The following is a 23,415-nucleotide window of genomic DNA, read 5'->3' on the forward strand; positions in this document are numbered from 1 at the left end:
CACAACTGGAAACAAGAAAATTATGAATGGAAGCTCACTGGTAAAGGCAAACATACAGCAAAGATAGAAAGTCATCCACATGTGGATATGATATCAAACCCAGCAACTGTGAGGAGAGTACAAAAGCACGATACTGTAAATGCATTTGAACTTGAGACCAGCAACTTAAATCATATATATATATATATATATATATATATATATATCAGACTGGTATATCAAAACCTCATGGTAACTGCAAACCAAAAACTGACAATAGATATACATACAAAAAAAGAAAAAGGAATCCAAACACAACACTAAACATAGTCATCAAATCGCAAGAGAACAAAAGAGGAAAAGAAAAGAGAACTACAAAAACAAATCCAAAACAATTAACCCAATGGCAATAAGAACATTCATATCAATAATTACCTTAAATGTATTAAATGCTCCAACCAAAAGACATAGGCTGGCTGAACGGATACAAAACAAAGACCCACATATATACTGTCTACAAGAGACCCACTTCAGATCTAGGGACACATACAGACTGAAAGTGAGAGAAAGGAAAAAGATATTCCATGCAAGTTGAAACCAAAAGAAAGCTGGAGGGCTTCCCTGGTGGCGCAGTGGTTGAGAGTCCGCCTGCCGATGCAGGGGACACGGGTTCGTGCCCCGGTCCAGGAGGATCCCACATGCCACAGAGTGGCTAGGCCCGGGAGCCATGGCCGCTGAGCCTGCGCTTCCGAAGCCTGTGCTCTGCAACAGGAGAGGCCACAACAGTGAGAGGCCCACATACCGCAAAAAAAAAAAAGAAAGCTGGAGTAGTGATACTCATATCAGACAAAACAGACTTTAAAATAAAGACTATTACAAGAGACAAGGAAGGACACTCCATAATGATCAAGGGATCAATCCAAGAAAAAGATATAATAATGGTAAATATATATGCAGTCAACACAGGAGAACCTCAATATACACGGCAAATATTAACAGCCATGAAAGGAGAGAGTGACAGTAACACAATAATAGTGGGGGACTCTTAACATGCCACTTTACCAATGGACAGATCATCCCAAAATGAAACTAAATAAGGAAGCACAAGCTTTAAATGACACATTAAACAAGATGGACTTAATTGATATTCATAGGACATTCCATCCAGAAACAACAAAATACACTTTCTTCTCAAGTGCTCATGGAACATTCTCCAGGACAGACCATATCTTGGGTCACAAACCAAGCCTTGGTAAATTTAAGAAAATTGAAATCATATCAAGTATCTTTTCTGACCACAATGCTATGAGACTAGATATCAATTACAGGAAAAAAACTGTAAAAAATACAAACACATGGAGGCTAAACAACATGCTACTAAATAACCAAAGAATCACTGACGAAATCAAAGAGGAAATCAAAAAATACCTAGAAACAAATGACAATGAAAACACGAAGACCCAAAACCTATGGGATGCAGCAAAAGCAGTTCTAAAAGGGAAGTTTATAGCAATACAGTCTTACCTCAAGAAACAAGAAAAATCTCATAAACAACCTAAACTTACACCTAAAGCAATTACAGAAAGAAGAACAAAAATACCCCGAAGTAAGCAGAAGGAAAGAAATCATAAAGATCAGATCAGAAATAAATGAAAATGAAGGAAACAATAGCAAAGATCAATAAAATTAAAAGCTGGTTCTTTGAGAAGATAAACAAAATTGATAAACCATTAGCCAGACTTATCAGGAAAAAAAGAGAGAAGACTCAAATCAACAGAAATAGAAATGAAAAAGGAGAAGTAACAACTGACACTGCAGAAACACAAAGGATCATGAGAGATTACTACAAGCAACTGTATGCCAATAAAATGGACAACCTGGAAGAAATGGACAAATTCTCAAAAAGCACAACCTTCCGAGAATGAACCAGGAAGAAATAGAAAATATAAAGAGACCAATCACAAGCACTGAAATTGAAATTGTGATTAAAAATCTTCCAACAAACAAAAGCCCAGGACCAGATGGCTTCACAGGCGAATTCTATCAAACATTTAGAGAAGAGCTAACACCTATCCTTCTCAAACTCTTCCAAAATATAGCAGAGGGAAGAACACTCCAAAGCTCATTATAAGAGGCCACCATCACCCTGATACCAAAAGCAGACAAAGATGTCACAAAAAAAGAAAACTACAGGCAAATATCTCTGATGAACACAGATGCAAAAATCCTCAACAAGGGCTTCCCTGGTAGCACAGTGGTTGAGAGTCTGCCTGCCGATGCGGAGGACGTGGGTTTGTGCCCCGGTCCAGGAGGATCCCACGTGCTGAGGAGCAGCTGGGCCCGTGAACCATGGCCGCTGAGCCTGTGCATCTGGAGCCTGTGCTCCACAACAGGAGAGGCCACAACAGTGAGAGGCCCGTGTACCGCAAAAAAAAAAAAAAAAAAAACTACAATGAGGTAACACCTCACACCAGTCAGAATGGCCATCATTAAAAAGTCTACAAATAATAAATGCTGGAGAGGGTGTGAAGAAAAGGGAACCCTCTTGCACTGTTGGTGGGAATGTAAATTGATACAGCCACTATGGAGAACAGTATGGAGGTTCCTTAAAAAACTAAAAATAGAACTACCATACGACCCAGCAATCCCACTACTGAGCATATACCTAGAGAAAACCATAATTCAAAAAGACACATGCACCCCAATGTTCACAGCAGCACTATTTACAATAGCTAGGACATGGAAGCAACCTACATGTCCATCAACAGAGGAATGGATAAAGAAGATGTGGTACATATATACAATGGAATATTACTCAGCCATAAAAAGGAACGAAATTGGGTCATTTGTAGAGACGTGGATGGACCTAGAGAGTGTCATACAGAGTGAAGTAAGTCAGAAAGAGAAAAACAAATATCGTATATTAATGCATATATGTGGAATCTAGAAAAATGGTATAGATGATCTTATATGCATAGCAGAAATAGAGACACAGACGTAGAGAACAAATGTATGGATATCAATGGGGAAAGGGGGGATGGGAGGAATTGGGAGATTGGGATTGACACTATACACTATGATACTACATATAAAATAGACAACTAATGAGAACATACTGTACAGAACAGGGAACTCTACTTAATGCACTGTGGTGACCTAAATGAGAAGGAAATCTAAAAAAGAGGGGATATATGTATAGCTGATTCATTTTGCTGTACAGTAGAAACTAACACAACATTGTAAAGCAACTATACTCCAGTAAAAATTAATTTTAAAAAAAAGGCTTAAAGACCCAGATGTAAGACCATATACTATAAAACTCTTTGACATAAATTGTGCAAGATCTTTTTGGATCTACCTCCTAGAGTAATGAAAATAAAAACAAAAATAAACACATGGGATCTAATTATTAATGTCCAAAATATTACAAACAGCTCATGCAGCTCAACATCAAAAAAACACACAACCCAATCAAAAAATGAGCATAAGACCTAAATAGACATTTCTTCAAAGAAGACATATAGATGGTCAAAAAGCTCATGAAAAGATGCTCAAGATCGCTAATTATTAGAAAAATGCAAATCGAAACTACAATGAGGTATCACCTTACACCAGTCAGAATGGCCATCATTAAAAAGTGTACAAACAATAAATGCTGGAGAGGGTGTGGAGAAAAGGGAATCTTCCTACACTGTTGGTGGGAATGTAAATTGGTACAGCCAGTATGGAGGTTCCTTAAAGAACTAAAAATAGAGGTACCATAGGATCCAGCAATCCCACTCCTGGGCATATATCTGGAGAAAACCATAATTCAAAAAGGTACATTCACCCCAAAGGTCACAGCAGGACAATTTACAAAAGCCAAGACATGGAAGCAACCTAAATGCCCACTGACACATGAATGGACAAAGAAGATGTGATACATATATACAGTGGAATATTATTCAGCCACAAAAAGGAATAAAATAATGCCATTTGCAGCAATATGGATGGACCTAGAGGTTATCATATTAAGTGAAGTAATCAGACAGAGAATGACAAATATCACATGATATCACTTATATGTGGAATCTAAAAAAATGATACAAATGAACTTACAAAACAGAAACAGACTCACAGACATAGAAAACAAACTTATGGTTACCAAAGCGGAAAGGTGGGAGAGAGGGATAAATGAGGAGTTTGGGATTAACATATACACACGACTATATAAGTGACATAAGAACTGAGAGTAAAGACTGTAAGGATTTATGGTAAGAGTCAAACGAAATGTACAGAATACTCATAGCCACTAGTCACTTCCTTTTCCTTGACATAGATGGTTCTAATACCCTGGTTTTCTCTCTTATTCTTGTATTTGTTTTGAGCATTTGGGAAATCTTTTTAACATTTTATTAATTACGAAGCCCTCAAAATGGATGAGACATATACAAACCATATTCTTTCAGATTCTCATCATTTATTGGTAAGTATAAGCTACGAAAAATAATTTTGTAAATAAGCTTAACAAGCAGCCAAATTTTCTATTAACACCACCACCAAGAATAACACAAATTAAAGCAGATTACTTTCAAATACCTGGCAGCTGTGATCAGTATCCAATCCATCCCAGAGACTCATAAACTGAGCTTTCATCATGGCTGTAGCTTCATGGTCAGAACTTGAACGGTTTCGTAGAAAGGAGTCTAGAAGAAAAAAATCCTTAACCTTACAAACCAATAATAAATTACTCTTTACATAATTTCAAATCATTAATTAAAAGCTGACAATTTTATGAAATATTACAAAGAAAAGGGTTCGAATATGCCTTTTCATACATTATTCTGATATAACCACTTTGACAAATTATCCAGCAAATTAAATCAATTCACAATCCTCATTTCTTTCCTAAAAATACATTCATACCAACATATATAAAAGAAGTAAAGGATCTAGGGCTGAGAGGCTAAAAAAGGATCACCTAGTGTCTTAGAGCAAAAGTCTGTGTGCTTTGGCCCTAACTTTCCAGGTTCTCTGCATCCTATGTATTCTTAATTATGGATCACATCCTTTTTCCTCATACACTTTTCCTGGTAATAAATAAAAATGATACTGGAAAATCTCAAAACACTATTAAGTGGGAAAATATAGGACAGGAAATGGTTTAAAACATACATGCTGGCATGCATGTACATATACATTATACAGGGTAAAAAAAACCTTTAATGAAATACACCAAAATGCTAATAACTTTGGTTATCTCTCAGTGATACTGATGGACAATTTTAATTTTCTCTTGAATTCTTTTCTATCTTCCAAATTATCTATAACAAACATGAAATACTTTTAGAAGGGGGAAAACATTTTCTGTCTAGAATGAAAGGACTGAAAGGTGGTATATCCTAAGAACGAAAAAAAGACAATAAAAACAAATCCTATATTTTCCAGTACAATCCTATTTCAAATGTTTTGTCTTGTATCTCTCCAAATCACTGGCATTTCTCAATAACTTCCACATTTCAACATTAAAACTAAAACTTGAAGTCTGTCAATCATATATGCAAGTGACATGAAAATGCTTTTTAATGTGCTAGGTCCAAGCTTTAAAAAACAAAAATTTTTTTTAAAAAGCAATTACAGCAAAAACACATTACTGTGACATGATAGTTTTGTGATGGCAAACAAATATCCTGTATTTTCTTTTACAGTTTTAATCGTGTACAATATGTACCATTGTTGTACCATGTATTGTACCATGTACAATAAACGTACCCATTTATTCTGGATGTATAAAATCTAGTCATTTTAAAATTGCTTATTTTTTAAAGATAAATTGTGTAAGTTTAGCTGCCTACTTAACCACCATAATTCTGCTATTAATTATTCTTAAATTATCTTCATTTCTAAGAAGTGGTTCAGGCAAGATGGCTGCTTAAAATAATATGAAAAACTTAAAATGTTGGATCAAAGTATAAATAACCTAACTATATCAGTAGTTACATTAAATGTAAATGGTCTAGAGTATGCAATTACCTGTTTAAGATATTAGACTGGATTAAAAAACACAAAACCCAACTGTGTACTGCTTACATGAGACACACTAAATATAAAAGCTCAGAATGCTGAAGACAGTGGAAAAAGACATGTATGTAAACACTGACAAAAAGACTGAATAAGATTTTTTTTAAGTTAATGCATATCTGATAAATAGTGCTAGAACAATCGGACATCCATATGCAAAAACACAGACTTCAACACAGACCTTATACATTTCACAAAAATTAACTCAAAACAGAACACAGACCTAAATGTAAAACAAAAAGCTATAAAACTTATGAAAATAATACAGGAGAAAATTTAGGGAACCCTGGGTTTGGTGATGAACTTTTACATACAACACCAAAAGCACAATCCATCCAAGAAAAAAATGTGTAAGTCGGAGTTTATCAAAAATAAAATTCCTGCCCTGTGGAAGACATTATTAAGAGAAAAGACAAGCCACAGACTGGGAAAAAATATTTATTGTATGAAACACATATCTGATAAAGGACTTGTATCCAAAATTTACAAAGAACTCTTAAAATTCAACAAGAAAACAACCCAGTTAAAAAATGAGCAAAACGGCTTCCCTGGTGGCGCAGTGGTTGAGAATCTGCCTCCCAATGCAGGGGACACGGGTTCGAGCCCTGGTCTGGGAAGATCCCACATGCCACGGAGCAACTAGGCCCGTGAGCCACAACTACTGAGCCTGCGCATCTGGAGCCTGTGCTCCGCAAGAGAGGCCACGACAGTGAGAGGCCCACGCACCGCAATGAAGAGTGGCCCCCACTCGCTGCAACTAGAGAAAGCCCTCGCACAGAAATGAAGACCCAACACAGCCAAAAATAAATAAATAAATTAATTTAAAAAAATCCACCTTCAAAAAAAAAATGAGCAGAAGATATGAACAGAGACCCCACCAAAGAAGATATACAGATGGCAAATAAGCATATGAAAAAAAAGATGCTCAACGATATACATCACTGGGGAAGTGCAAATTAAAACGAGACACCATTACACACTTATTAGGATAGCTAAAATCCAAAAAATTGGTAATACCAAGTGCTGGAGAGGAGTGGAGAAACAGGACCTCTCATTTACTGCTGGTAGAACTGCTGGTGGAACTTTTAAGTGCAAATAGCCACTCTGAAATACATTTGGTAGTTTCTTACAAAGTTAAACACAGATACCATACAATCCAGCAATTGAGCTCCTAGGTATTTACTCAGTTGAGTTGGAAAACTAAGTCCACACAAAATCCTGAATATCTCTGTTGTTAGCAGCTTTACTCATAATTGCACAAAACTGGAAGCAACCAAGAGGTCCTTTAATAGATGAATGGATAAACAAACTGTGTCACAACCATACAATGGAATATGATTCAGCAATATAAAGAAATGAGCTACCAAGCCATAAAAAGATAATGGAGGAAACAAATGCATATTGCTAAGTGAAAGAAGCCAGTCTGAGAAAGCTACATGTTATATGATTCCAACTGTATGATATTCTGTAAAAGGCAAAACAATAAAGACAGTGCAGCTAGGAGTTTGGGAGGGAGGAGTTTGAGAGGGATAAACAGGTAGAGCACAGGGGATTTTTAGGGTGGTAAACTATGCTGCCTGATATTGTAAGGGTAGATACATGATATTATGCATTTGTCAAAGACCACAGAACTGTACAACACAGAATGAACCTTAATATAAACTATGGACTTTAATTATTAATAACATACCAATAATGGTTCATTAATTATAACAAATATATCACATTAACACAAAGTATTGATAATAGGGAATCTGTGTGTGGGGGGGGATATGGGAACTCTGTACTTTCTGCTCAAGTCTTCTGTAAACTTAAAACTGTTCTAAAAAATAAAGTTTAGTAATTAAAAAAGAAAGGTTACTGAATATCTGAGATTGCAAGAAGGAAAGAAAAAAAATCCTAGAGATCAGGAAAAGAGAGAACTGAAAAAAAGAATGGTGAGATTTTGAGGTGATTATGCCACTATTTGTGTGTGTGTTTGTGCACACAACAGGTATGCATGGGTAGCACCAGGAGGTTCTGCTTTGGTGTTAATATCCATGCTGAAGCCAAGATGCCCAAAAGGATGTACACTCACAGAAAGTATAGACAAGAAAAAAAATTATGCTCACCACTACAGGGAGTTAAGGACGCTTGTCTGTCTTGGCCTGGGCTCTGGAGGGAAATATGTCCCCCCTGAAAAATTAAAAAGCAAGATCACAGGGGCTCTCTCTCAGGCCTGAAGTCTAAATTCAAACTGTCATTCAGTCTAGGAACATCCAAGTTGAGAAATTAGAGCCTAAAGCCTCTAAGTGGAAGACAGAAAAACTACTCTGGATTATTTTAGGCAACACAGAATTCTCATATAAAAGCAAGTCCTAAGCAATCTAGAGTTCGAAATGACACACGGAAACAAATTACTATGAAAGAGAGTTAACAATATAAAGAAGTAAAATTTCAAACAGAACAATCCAAAGAACTATATAAAAAATAGTATGTGGGCTTCCCTGGTGGAGCAGTGGTTGAGAGTCCGCCTGCCGATGCAGGGGACATGGGTTCGTGCCCCGGTCCGGGAAGATACCACATGCCGCGGAGCAGCTAGGCCTGTGAGCCATGGCCGCTGGGCCTGCGCGTCCGGAGCCTGTGCTCCGCAACGGGAGAGGCCACAACAGTGAGAGGCCCGCATACCACCAAAAAAAAAAAAAAAAAAAAAAGTTTAAAATTTTGAAGATGTAAAAGGGATTGAAATTTTAACAGAAGAGCAAGTTATAGTAAAAATAGATAAATTTGAAAAATAAACAAACAGAACTTCTAAAGTTCAAATATAATTGGCAGAATAGAAACCCAATTGTTGCAAGATTGAACATAGCCAAGCAAAGAATTGCTTTTTATTACTTACTCAATGACTGATTGACTTTTGAGTTTCACCATTATTTTATGTATCAACAAAAATTTTTAAATACTGCCAATTAAATTATAACATGCTATCCCAATTTCAGGGATGTTAAAATGTAAAAAACTAAAATAAAACTGTATGTTTTAGAACTGATGAAATATGGTAGAGAACTAGATGCTACAACTATGGAAATGACTCAAAATTAAGTAGAGAGTTGAAGAAAAAAATATATATATAATAAAACAGAAGTCTTGCAATATTCAATAGCAACTAGAGAGAAAAGATAGATTAATTACAAAGAAATATTAGGCTATAAGCAGAATTCTCAAAAGCAACAAGACTGGTAGACAACAGACTTTTGGCTTTAAAATGCTGAAAGAAAATAATTCTGTATCATTTAACAATAAAAACAGAGTCAACACATTTTCACACAAAGACAACTCACTGTACTCACAATCACTGCTGAAAGAATTTTGACAGACTTCAGTAAGAAGGAAATTAAATCCAGAAAAGGCAGGTGCAAGAAGTAACAGTGAGCAAAATAACTGGCAAAGTGGATCTCTAAACAAGCAATGCCAGTATAAAAATAACAACTAATATGGAAAAGTAAAAAACAAGAGAAACTGTTAACAAAAACATATGAGAGATGAGAGGAATGATTAGTATTCAAGAGTTCTAAGGTCCCTGTATTACTTGGGAAGATGCGAGAAATAATTAGCCTAGACTTTTAAGACAAGTAGCTATGCTAAAAGAAAAAGAATACAGTTGACCCTTGAAGAAGGTACGAGTTATGGGCGCTGAGCCTTTCCATAGTCCAAAATCCACATATAATTTACAGTTGGCCCTCCATATACACGGTTCCTCCATAGCTGCAGTTCATGTGGTGATAAGAGTTTTTACTGTTGAGAAAAATCCACGTATAAGTGGACCCATTCAAACCTGTTGTTCAAGGGTCAACTGTACGTAACTTCTAAACCTGTGTGAGGGAAAAGGGAATAAAAAAAGTACAAAAGTCCACTAGATTGGTAAATATCCATAAAAAGCACACAGTTATGTGGTAGAAATAAATCTAAATATATCAGCTATCAAAATGAAAGCAAACTGACCACAGTTCCTGGTTAAAGAGCCTTAGATTAAAATTTTTAAAAATCCAGCTATATGCTCCTTTGTGCAAAAGTCAAAGCAAAAATCCAAAATAAATGGAATAAATTGATGAGAAAGATACACAAGGCAAACAAGTACTCAAAATACTTTATACCTATCTTTCTCTATATATATTTCTATATAGTTTATCATATTACATATAATTATAATAGTAAATTTATTCAAAGCTACAGTTTTAATTACTGTAGCTTTATTATAATATATAAATTATAATAAAAATATAGATGATCCATAAAATAGAGAAAAAGTCCACTAATATAAAAGTCATGACACACAGAGAAAGATGATCTATTTATAAGTTGACAGTCCATATGGCAAGGAATTAAACTAGATTCCTACTTAACATTATATATTTTAAAAAGGAGAGTATTTATGGAGGTAGTGAAGGGATTTGTAAACCAGACACAAGAAGTATAAACCATAAAGGAAAAAAACTGATAAATGTAACTACATTTAAATTTAAATCTCCATAAAAGAAACTATCATAAAGTGAAAAGATAAGCCAGTCTAGAAAATATTTGCAATCATAATAAAACATCATCAAAGAATTACTAAGAAAACTGCAAATAACCCCAAAGAAAAACCAGCAATGTACAAGCAAGGAAACCTAAATGGCTAATCAACATGTTAAAAGATGCACAAATTTACTAGTAAGCAGGGAAACACAAAACAATGATGAGATAAGTTTTGCTTTTTAAGTTGACAAAAATTAATGATACTGCCTGAAAAGATAAGTTTTGGGGGAGTATGTAGGGAAACAAACTGTATACTGGTGAGAGTGTAAACGGGTATAACCACTTTGAAGAAATGGTAATCCTAGTGAGGTTGAAGATGGACACATCACACAACCTAATGGTTCAACTTCTAGATACCTACCCTGGACAAACATATGCATGAGGAAACATGTACACGAAAGCCCACTGCACCCTGTTTAGAAAACATAGCATACCTATTTCGTCTATAAAGATGATGGAAGGCTGTAGCTTTATGGCAAGGGAGAAAACAGCAGCAGCCAGTTTCTGAGATTCTCCATACCACTTATCTGTCAGTGTTGAAGGCTGAAGGTTAATAAATCGACAACCTGCTTCTTTGGCTGTAGCCTTGGCAATCAACGTTTTACCACAGCCTGGAGGCCCATAGAGAAGTACACCTGGAAATTAACATGTTATTTTATTATTTCCTTTAAGAGAAAGAGATATTTGCTAGTTTATGGGATAATAAACGTAATATTAATTCTGTCCACATGAAACTTTTTCGCCATATTCACTTCCATTTTTATTAATCTTTTCTTATAGTAGAAAGGAAGGTGCTATATTCTAAGTTTGTGTCAGTGATGACATGTATTTGAGATTATAGCACCCTTGTGCTTCCTCCCTTCATGAAATGGTCCAGTTCAGGATATTAAAGACAATCATCTTGACATCCAAACTCACACCTCTTGATCAATGGCTGACAAATAAAATCGTCTAATGCCCTTCCCCTTCACAAGCTAAGAGCCCTATAGCACAATGACAACAGCCCAGAGAAAATGAACAACTTCAAAATAGACTGTAGAAAACACTGTTTTGCTATTGCTCAGAGACTTAAGATAATGATCTTTTCTTAAAAAGAAATCACCAGTCACTCCTGTTTTAATTTCCTAGGAATAAAACTATATTATTAACCTAGAGTCTCCACTGACAGCAATTTGCTGCTAAATGCAATTTAAGGTAAGTCTTTTAATATATAGAAGATCTAAACAGGCTGAGGTCTTGAGCAATTTGGGGAATCATCACCAACTGTTTTTCATCTAAAATGAGGTAGCATTTTCTAGGTTAATATAATACTAAAATTATGGCCCTGACTATAGATCATTTACAGACAGGCCTGACAAAAATCATCATTTGCAAACTTCTTTAAATATTTGCTTAATCTAGAGCTTCTCGACTTTTCTCATGTAATAGCACTTAAAGAATGACAATATTGGGAATTCCCTGGAGGTCCAGTGGTTAGGACTCGGTGCTTTACTGCTGGGGCCTGGGTTCCATCCCTGGTTGGGGAGTTAAGATCCCACACACCATGGCCAAATAAATAAATTAATATAGGCAGCATGCTGGGGTAAAATGGAGAGAATTTGGAGTTATCCAAAATATTCCTATTATGTAACAAAAATAAAAAACAAAATATGAGGGAAGAAAAGTAAGTACTTTATATAAACCTCCCCCCCCAAAACTTACATTTTTTTAAAAATGAGAAACTTGAGCTTGGTTCTATAACCTAGCAAATTTTTTTCATGCCAAACATTTCAAAATAATGTTCAAACTCCTCTTCAAGCACACATAGATTTTTCTAGTGGTCTTAATAATTCTTCAAGATTCAACTAACTCATGTTTAATCATTTTAAATTAAACCCTTCTAAAGCTGATTTAAAAATTTAAATCCATAAGCACTGCCAGTATATGTTAATATTGTCAAGCAGTCCTCGCATTTTTAAATTAAGTTCATTTAGGTACTAAAAGTTTAGTTAAGTCAGTTAAATTTGAACCTTCTATTGACACTTTTAGATGGCTCATGTGAGCAATACAGAATATAGTCTAATGCCATCGAATTCAAGTGAAGCTGAAAACATATGGGATAACATATGGAATTATTACATTTATTATTCTGATCATATAATTTAATATGGAATGCAGGTCTACTAGCAAACTTTTAATATGTATTACTTGAATCTCAGGTTTTTAGAACTAATGATGCAAAAGTCTTCATATTTTGTTGACTTTGCAGCTATACCATCACTTCATAAACACATGGAATACTTCAGACTGTCAGATTTGTTTCAAAGTATTCATTTATCAGTTTGAATATTTTATTCCTAATAGTTTAGTTTTGGTACCTCCTAGTAGGATTAAGTTTTTCTAATTATTTCAGGGATTATAATTAGTATTATTAATTGAGCAGTTATTTACTAATGTCTAAAGATTTAACATGCAATGAAAATTTTTGGATTTCATAATCTTCTGGAGGATGGAGCTGTGACAGATAAGGTTCACATGAGGAACAATCAATGCTCACTTCTTGACCTGGGTGGTAATTACATGAGTGTTAGCTTTAAAATTATTTATTCAACTGTTTAATCCCCATTTCTGTATGTATCTTAAGTTTCACTAAGATTCATGTTGTCCCATCTGATACTTTATCAGTGAGTACAGCAATAATATTATTTGAAAATGGCATGTTTTCTATATCCTTTGTTGAAGTGGACTCCACCACGTTAATATTTATGAAGATAAATGAGTGGTTCTGCAAATGAATGTGAGGCATTTAGCTTTAATTATTAGTTTTATAACATTTTAACTAGTTTTTAGAACTTAGCCTGATACTTTTACAACCATTTTCAACAGAATTAAAAATGTGTTTATTATTTTGTGCTTTGTAGAGACTTAAAAATTCAAACCCCTCTTTAGGATGGATGTTTTTAACAAAGGCTTTACTTCCTAAGTACTGCATGCAAATACAAGATTTAGGATGAGGAAGAAAAGAAGTATTGGGACAAACAAATCCAAATTTGAGATAAGCCTCATTAGTGAAAAATATATTACCTTATTAGTGACCAACTTTTCTTTCTTTCTTTTTTGGACTAGTTTATTTACTTTCAAGGTTTAATAAAAAATTTGTCCAAATGGTGGAAAAATAAATATCTGTAAAACTACTTAAATACAGAGTACTGGGGGGAGGTGGGGGGGAAGTTATAGGCCTTTATGACCTCAGAAAGTCCATCTTTCAAAACATGTATTTCTTATCTACATTTTAAAGAATGCATCAAAACATGGAGTACGATGACATTCACAAACATAACAGTTATGTGCCAAAATAATGATTACTGAATTCAGATTTTATAGAAGGACCATACAGCATTCAAATGGATTTCTTTTTTAATTTTTTTTTTTAATATTTATTTGGCTGCGCTGGGGCTCTTAGTTGTGGCAGGTGGGATCTAGTTCCCTGACCAGGGTTCGAACCCAGGCCCCCTGCATTGGGAGCACAGGGTCTTAACCACTGGACCACCAGGGAAGTCCCTCAAATGGAATTTTAACTATTGTAAATTTTTAAATGTTTAGGGGGAAGAAAGGGTTACATTTTTTAATGCAACCATCAGTATTTTATGGCATGTTCTTGTAACCAATAAATGACACCATATCTTTATATGTTATTAAGTATGATTATCATGTGTCACACATTCATGACATAACAAATCATTCTCAAATTAACTTTCTGTAGTCTGTGAGGCAGTGATCAATTTCAGCTTAGACAGCAATGAACTAAGGAAAACATAAAATTGGCAATAAAGCAATGAGTCTAACCTAGGTAACCTATTTCCAGTCCCCAAATGGAACAAGTATGGTATGCAACTGATTGTATACTCTGCTTCTGTACACCAATATCCAATTTATGTTGGGGGTCAAAAAGGAAATCAATGATTTTCCAAACTTTTGTTCTTGGTGAAAAATTTTCCAAAAATGCAAAGCTGAAAAAGCTCAAATAGTAAAACTTTAGATCACATAATAAGGAAATACTCATGTAACTTAAAAAAAATTTAAATACACATAGGAACCACCTTCAGTTTTAGATAATGCTTTTAAATAAAAAGCAGATTTACATAAGGCTGTTAAAGTACTCCCTCATAATTTGGTATCTGCTATGCTAATTGGGGCTTTAAACCAAGTCCAACTGGTGAAGTCACCCAGTTACCTGGCCTAAGCCATCACTGATGAGAAAAGCTTTCTCTAACAGCATTAAAAAATTTCCTAAATTCATTAACATTGTGAAAATGAGACATAAAAATTGACAAAAGTTCTTTCTTGTTCACACTATAAACAACCTGCAAGAGAGTACTGAAGAACTTAGTAATCCAACATTTGCCTTACTCTTGATCTGGGCTCAGATAAATCATTTGAAATTTTCTTTGGGGAAAAAAAAATTTTTTTTAAATCACAATAGAGTAAATGCTTCTTGTTAGAAAATAAGTAGCTTTGTTGTTTCAGAAAGTAAGATATATAAAAAACAGATTTGTTGTTTTAGTTAACAAAAAGAGAATGCCATTTTTGGTGGTAACTGTTAGCCTCTATTTACCAGAAACAAAAATTTTCTACTTCATAAAAATGTACAGCTATTGGCTTCAATTACCTTTGAAATATAAATTAATGCACTTTTTGATATAGCTGCAAAATTAGTAAGATTATAAACTACAACTTATACATGTTATTTTGATATTTCTAAAGATCCTTTTTTGAGAAATGCATTTGTCTAATAATTTGATTTCAGTCTTGACTAGCAACCTCTCTAGTTTTGGCAATACAATAAAGAAAAGCTTCTACTAGATGGCAATACAATAAAGAGAAGCTTCTACTAGAAGCTTCTACTAAATAAGCTACGCTATAGCGTTTGTATTTGAAAGCCATGGCAACACACTTCTACAGATCTCACTGTCAATTATCATGTAAGCTACATTTGAATCGCCTTTAACAAGTCTTAAACATGATCAATATATGAATGGCCAATAATAAAAGTATTAGGGCTTCCCTGGTGGTGCAGTGGTTGGGAGTCCGCCTGCCGATGCAGGGGACGCAGGTTCGTGCCCTGGTCCGGGAGGATCCTGCATGCCGCAGAGCGGCTGGGCCCATGAGCCATGGCTGCTGGGCCTGCGCGTCCGGAGCCTGTGCTCCGCAACGGGAGAGGCCGCAGCAGTGAGAGGCCTGCGTACCGCAAAAAAAAAATAAAAATAAAAATAAATAAATAAATAAATAAAAATAAAAGTATTCTATTTAAGGATGTAGTTATAAATACTTTCAATTCTTGAGTTTCAAGGCTTTTGAAGTAATCACTAGGAATAAGAAAATGTTTCCCTTAAAAATAAGTAGTATTTAATTTCTAGTTCATCTGTAGTTCACTATTTCCTTAAAAACAAAACCAAACAAAAAACTACCACTGCAATCTAAAATAAAATTACCAAGAGGAAAAAAAATCACTAGAATCATGAAACAACCAGAAGTCGTATCTTGAAGACAAAAACCCATACTGTTACTTTGAATTTTTTTTTATCCTCTATTTCCCTAATTTCATTTTCTTGTAAGTAATAAAAATGAATTTGAAATAAAGGGATTATTTTGATATGTAACTATGGGGAAAAACTTTACCTAAATTTGGAAGCTGAAGAATAAGCAATTATTTTAAAATCATTATTTATAAAACAGTTCACTGGATCTCAGCAGTCTCTTGAAAACTCAACTTCAAAAACACCAGTTCTATAATGGCAGAAAGTTTCCATGTTTTCCAGATTTTTAATGCTTTAGCAAATATAAACTTTTACCATACCTTTTGGAGGCTGCAAAAGCCTGGAATTTTCAAACAAATGCTTCTTTTTGATAGGTAAGATGACTGTGTCTTTCAGATCCGTAATGACATCATCCAAACCTGCTATATCACTCCAAGTAACCTGGTAAAAGTTAAGGTCAAAAAAAAAAAAAAAAAAAGTTAAGGTCAGCATGAAGTTTTACAGCTAATGTATATTCACCAAAGTAAAAAAGAATCCCCCCAAATGGCAAGCCTTAATTATACCTAAATAGTAAATTATAATTATACCTAAATAATAAAAGTTTAAAATGATATATTAATATAAGTACTTTTAAGCAATACTGAAATTATTAAACTACCATGAGCTAAAATTTAATAGTCAACTACCCATTCAAAAAAAAAAAAAAAAAAAAAAGGCCCTAGGTCTCACACTCAGAACTCTGAGATTTGGGATCTAATAAGCTGACCTCACTCCATTAAGATGAGGAAATACTCCGCCAAGAAGAATGAGAGCCAGCTCTGACAGACAGTTCAGCACTAGCTGAGTGGCCTAATTCACAGATGATGCTGTCAAACATAATAGGAATGAATTTAGAAATAAGGCTTATACTCACCAAACTGGGCTTCTGAATTTTATTAATTAAAAGTAAACTGTGTCAAAACTTGTTTTATATTTATAGAGAGTAAACGGGGATACATTTTTTCAAAACTGACAGCAGCTTGTGTATTTTAAAGCCTTCTGACTCAGCTTAAAAAAATTTTTTGGGGGGTGGGCACTGGATAAACTAACTGAAAAAGACCTGAAGAACAAACAAAAACAACCTAGCTTTAATTTGGAAGAGTAAAGGGGCTGGAGGTGGGGCTGGTCGGAAGCAATATTTACAACACATTTATTTTCCACCATAAAATAAAAAGTGAAAAAGCGCAGCCAGATCTGAAAAAATCATCACTGACTTTCACTGTAGCTATAACAAAGAACTGAGTCCATTTCAAATGGAGGATTAATTCTGGAAAGGCATGTATGTCTCTGTGCACACAGATATTAATAGACATTATAGATTTTTATTTCTTAGATTTGGAGGATATTGTATTTCACTCTATTTATTTACACCTACTGTTATAAAATATTCACAGAGGATTTTACAGTTTATAAATTACATTAATCTGATGCTCAAAATAACCCTTTAGAAGTAGGTAGAGCAGGTATTACATTGTCCCCGGATTATACGTGAGGGAACTGAAACTCAAAGAGAAAATAATTTACCAAGGCCATAAATGGAAAAACTGGGATTCAGAATCTTGTGCTATCATACCTTATAAAAAATCTAGATTTGAACTCCAAGTCAAATATCCACATGACTTAAAGCAATAATTTTATATGCCACAGAGGTGAATATATCAAAGTACAGGTTCAACTAAACAAATGTGCACAAAAAAAGTTAACACAGCAGGCCCGAGACGATTATCCTTGTAAAGGCCTGCTTGCGAGGCTAGCCCCTGGCTGGAGTATGGGAGATACTCAGATTTCGGGAGAGTTTCCTCCATTTTCCTGATGAGAACAGCTCACTGTGCCTAAACTGTTTGTGCAAACAATATGGTCTATGGTGGATACCTGTTTTGCTTATGGGAGTCTAGAATTTTGGCACATGTTAGGAAGATGCAGTCTATGTGACCAGTCCCAATTAAAACCCTGGGCCCTAAGTCTCTAATGAGCTTCTTTGGTAGACAGCATTTGACAGGTGTTCTCATAACCTGTTGCTGAAAGAATTAAGTGCACCCTGTTAGAAGACTCTTGGAAGCTGGTGCCTGACTTCCTCCAGACTTCATCCCACGCCCCTCTTTCTTTGCTAATTTTGCCTTGTATCCTTTTGTTGTAATAAATTATATCCAGGAGTATAACTACACTGAATCCTGTGATTCCTCCTAGAGAATCATCAAACCTGGTCATGGTCTTTGGGACTCCTGATACAAAATGCTAGACAAAAAAAATATTAAATAAGATTAAAGATACCTACATGCATGTTAAGAGGGTCTACTAGATGAGCAGCAATACTCATTTCATATTCTGAAAGCTTCACATTTTTCACACCGATTTGCTTCATTAATTTTTCCGCCTAGAAAGAAAAAACAAGCAACCTCCTTTAGTTTGATATTTAGACACTGGCACTCCATAACATGTAACTGTGAAGTCCAAAGAGCAATGAACAGACATACAAGATTTTCCAGAGATATTCTATGCCACTTGTTTCATCCTTCCCCATTCTTAAGTCCTTAAGTAAAAAAAGATTTGAAGGTCTACTCTACAGAAACCAGGGCAATTTAAACCAGCTTTTGGGAAATGAGAACATAGGGTACATGATTGAAGAGATATATACACGGCCTCTCATTGCTCCAATGAGATTCTAAGGTCCAACTTGATTTCTCTTTCCTAGCAGGATTATCATGACAGGTGAAAATGAAGCCTCAAGATGAAAGATCGAGGGGTTAAGGCTATCAAGAAATGGACAACTGGAGTTTCTTTCCTTCAATTGGCAGAGTATCTAAAAACTGGTGCCCAACTTTCCTCAAATTACCCATATATCTACAACAGGTGTTCAACGTAACTAATTTCAAATTGTTCTGAGATACTATCCTTTTTAAAGTCAATTCTTGGGGCTAGGCAACCAGAGATAATAAAAATAATTTTCAGTTAGAAGTATACTTGCATATATTTTTAGAGCTGGGCAAAACTAGCCTTAAAGCTATAAGCTCTAGCAAAGCAACACAGCTTTCAACTAAAATAAAAATAATGTTAACAGTAAAACATTTACTGAGTGTGCCAAATACTATGCCAAAATACTGTAGATGGATTAACTCATTGAATCCTCAGACAGATCCTATGAGGTAGGTACAATTTCTCCCCAACACAGAACAAGAAACTGAAGCATAGCTCAGACTGTTATTTGTCTTAGGTTAAAAATTAGCAAATGGAAGAGGCAACATACGAATCCAGGCAGTCCCAACTCTAGAACCTATACTCTAACCATCATATATATTACCTTGGTTTCCTCAGTTACATGACTGGAGTTTGTGTCAACTAAAGAGTCTTTAAAAATCTAGACATAATATATTCAAATTTCAATTAAGTGAACAGTTTTAGAAATGAAGGTGCTCCGATAAATCATATTTACCTAAATTTTTGTTGTTACACTTTCCTAGAATACTTTTGATTATATATAATCTTGCTATTTGTCAGGGGTATTGCTACTCTTAAAAAAAATCACATCATACAGCATTACAGTTATAGACTGGTTAAAGGATCAGGATGTGTGTTGATTATATCCTAGTAATATAGCTTTTTTTTTTTTAAAAAGTGCTATGAACCACATCATTTTTCCTATTCAGCCACCCTCTGGATCAATGGATAAAGCAGCCTTTTCCAGATTCTTTTATCTCTTTCTTACAAATTTCTTCTCTTTCACTGACTTTAAATGTGTCAGCTATGAACAGTATCCTGTTTTCTGTACCTATAATAGCATTATTTCTCTTCTTTTCCTTTGTTCTTCTATAAATGTGAAACCATCCCACATGTGTTCTTTCTAGGCCATGCTCTATATAGTGGTTCTCAACCAGGGGTGATTTTGGCCCCCTAGGGGACATTTGGCAATGCCTGAAAATACTTTTGGTTGTCACAACTTGGGTGGGTGGGGCAGTGCTACTGGTATCTAGTCAGCAGAGACAGGGATGCCGCTAAACAATCAAGAAGGCAAAGGATATCCTGCCTCCCCACCCCCATCATCTGGTCTAAAATGTCAGTATTTGAGAAATCATGCTTTTCTCTCTATTAGCTACTTGCCCTTAAAATTTTACTCTAGGCCACAATTGCCTCTTGCTACCTTTATTTATATTTGGAATTTCCTAAATAAAAATTATCAACTATGTTGTTTACTTTATAGAGACAGAAAACACTATAGTTGAGTTTACCTAGAATCTTTTCTCCATAACAGCAGTTCCATTTAACAATGTCTTCAGGTTGCATTAATAACATTGATAGGAAAGAGAAAAAAAATTAACGTTTATTGAGCACCTACCACATTCCTGGAACTGTGCTGGATACGGTTTACAATCTACCCTTGAAACCATCCTGAGAAGTAGCTATTATTCTCATTTTTCAGATGAAGAACTCAAGGGTCAGAGAAATGTAAAGAACTGGCAAGATTACACAGCTATGAATTAGCATTACCAGAGCTCAAACTCTGATCTAATTTCAAAGCTCATGTTCTGTTAAAACACTAACATTTCTCATTTGGGAGAGCAGAACATGCTTAACACACAAGTAAATGAAAAGAAAGCACCCCAAAATACATCATACCAGTACCAAACTGTGTTCCAGGAACAAGTTATCCAATTGTCTAGCTTTGACACATTTAACTGAGCCCTTATTTCTAAAATGTTTTACCTAGAAAAACAAAATTATGATTGTACTACTTGAAAAATGGCTTATGCTCATGCAGTACTTTACTGTTTACAGCTTAATGACAATTATACTTTCTAGTCACCCACATTTGCTTGGTGTTTAAAGTGGGTCTCTCCCACTCTGTGGAGGGAAAACGGTGAACTGTGGCTGAGGAGTCAGAGGTAGGAGGGAAGCTTACTTTTTACTTTTATACCCATCTTTTCAACTGTTTCATAGTATTTTTTATCCTTTCACTCTATTTCACTTTTTCTCCATGTAAAGTATTATTTAAAAAGTAAAGAAGTGGGGAAATAGGAAATAGTGAACTAATATTTCTGCCTAGAATGAGGAAGGAGGAAATGGAGTAAAGGAGCAGCAGAATAGAAACACTCATTTCATAAAGGTTCTAAAAGATTCATAAAATTGGTTGTTCTTCTGGAAGAATAATTTTAGAAAGTTAGAGATAGCACAACAAGAGTGAAAAAACAAAGATGAACTAATTCAACTTATTTCAAAAAACTTTTACTGAGGTCATAGCTGAAGTACTCCAATTTTAAGTGTAGACAGAGGAAATTGATATAAAGCTTTAAAAAATACATTTAAGTAGGAAATAGCAAAGAATTTGAAGAATTATCTTTACACATTAGGTATAAGCCTTTACCACAAACTTACATTAAAATTCTAACAAACACCCTTTTCTAGACATGCGGAGACAATTTTCTTCTCTTTTAGCGTTAGTGCACTTACATCTTCGGACTTTATCGTATAACCCAAAAGTTGCTGGATAAGATGGCTTTCTACTATAATACTCTTCTGCTATGTTACTGTATAAAACACTATAATGCACTGAGTTTTATCTCGAGTTTCCCTCTTGTTGCTTTTCTTTCCTCATCACTTCTATCTATCCCCTTGGCCACTCAGGCAACACTAACTGCTTATTCCTTACTGATTTCCCATCTGAATTTCCTTATTTACTTCAGCTCAGTCTTCTAAGATTCAGCTCCAGTAAACCATGGTTTTAGGGCCACTTGATGGGTAATGCAGTTCACAATGGCTTCCTGGTGTCAACAAATGTTAGCTCTTCCAAATGGTAACTGGTGGCCGCTCTTAAAAACACCTGGCAGTTGAGAGTTCCAGTTTAAGATTTCAGTGTATCAGCCCTTCACAAACTATTTCATCTATTACTTATATCAAAATAACTGAAATGAAGTTTTGAACCTTACAATATCAATGATAGGACTAAAAATAGGGAGACATTAAGTTAATGACTAAGGTCACAATATATGACCTTCATGTGTATGAATTCTCAGTAGTGAATCTTTCCAGGCCTTTGACAACTAAACTACAATCTCAGGAATATTATACAGTCTAATTAATATGCTAAACAAAATACTGTATATACAAATGCCCAGGAGAGGTCAAGCATTAAGTTATTCATCCTGTACTTGAAAGCTCTTTAATAGTACACCTAGAGATTCCCTGTTTTCTAACACCTCAATTAATCCAACCCATCCTTTTATTACAGACATACCTATCAAAACTCTTGTGCTATATCTCAATATGATCCAACAGTGGCACGTGCCCAGAAAACCCTTGTCCCTCTTTAACACTCTGCTGAAACCATCTCCTCTCTCATTACCAATTAAATATCCCACATTTAGTAAGGCTGAAAGTTTTCCTGGCTTTAAACTAGAAATTATTTACAAATATCCTGTTTAATCCAAACGTAAGACTACTTCTAGGTTACTCTTCCTGATTTGAATGCACCTATGTCATCCTTCACCTTTCATCTCAAAACTGCACTGCCTTTAAGCTCACATCAGGTCCATGGATTATCTGGTAATCTCAAAACGTTATCTAAGCTTTTATAGTCAGTGTTCTTCCTCTGTGACCACAGGAGTCATACCTTCCTCCTCTCCCACATTCACACCTGATCTTTGCCCTCAATACACACTCTAATTCCTTAATTCTTTTCTATACACCAACTAAATTATCCCATCTGACTTCCTAAATGGCCTGTACCACAGAATGTCTTCCTTAGAAACACGATTCCTTACACTTATTGTTATACCAGTTAACCCTATCTTCAACGCAGGTTCAGCACCACCATTCAATTTATCTGCTCCCAATCTGCTGAGAAATGCTCAAGTTCATAAAAACAAAACAATTGAGTTCCTAATAAACTCATGCTTTCTTCAATTATGCCCCAATGTTCCATAACCTACTATGATTTATCTCGTTATATACTAATCACATATTTACCTCAGCAGGTCCCAAACCTCCTCCACTCCCAAGCACATTCAGTTATAACCTCTCCCCTTTGTCGAGAATAAAACAGTTAACTCTACCTTAAAATGTTCCTGTAGGGCTTCCCTGGTGGCGCAGTGGTTGGGGGTCCGCCTGCTGATGCAGGGGACGCGGGTTCGTGCCTCGGTCTGGGAGGATCCCACGTGCCACGGAGCGGCTGGGCCTGTGAGCCATGGCCGCTGAGCCTGCGCGTCCGGAGCCTGTGCTCCGCAGCAGGAGAGGCCACAGCAGTGAGAGGCCCGCGTACCGCCAAAAAAAAAAAAAA

At 35.3% G+C, this 23,415-nt stretch overlaps 1 protein-coding gene across 2 annotated transcripts in view; it reads right to left on the minus strand.

Moving 5' to 3' along the window:
* ATAD1 (ATPase family AAA domain containing 1) overlaps positions 1–23,415 on the minus strand; it is a gene marked incomplete at both ends in the record, with an annotated part of 48,795 nt that overhangs the window by 19,887 nt on the left and 5,493 nt on the right. For both annotated transcript variants that reach the window (XM_079697398.1, XM_079697399.1), the window contains 4 exons: positions 4,558–4,664; positions 11,028–11,228; positions 16,430–16,550; positions 18,424–18,522. In XM_079697398.1, coding sequence (XP_079553524.1) covers positions 4,558–4,664; positions 11,028–11,228; positions 16,430–16,550; positions 18,424–18,522 — 528 coding nt within the window. The remainder of the gene's footprint in view (positions 1–4,557; positions 4,665–11,027; positions 11,229–16,429; positions 16,551–18,423; positions 18,523–23,415) is intronic.

This window comes from Hyperoodon ampullatus (assembly GCF_949752795.1).
Source record: "Hyperoodon ampullatus genome assembly, chromosome: 1".
NCBI lineage: Eukaryota > Metazoa > Chordata > Mammalia > Artiodactyla > Ziphiidae > Hyperoodon > Hyperoodon ampullatus.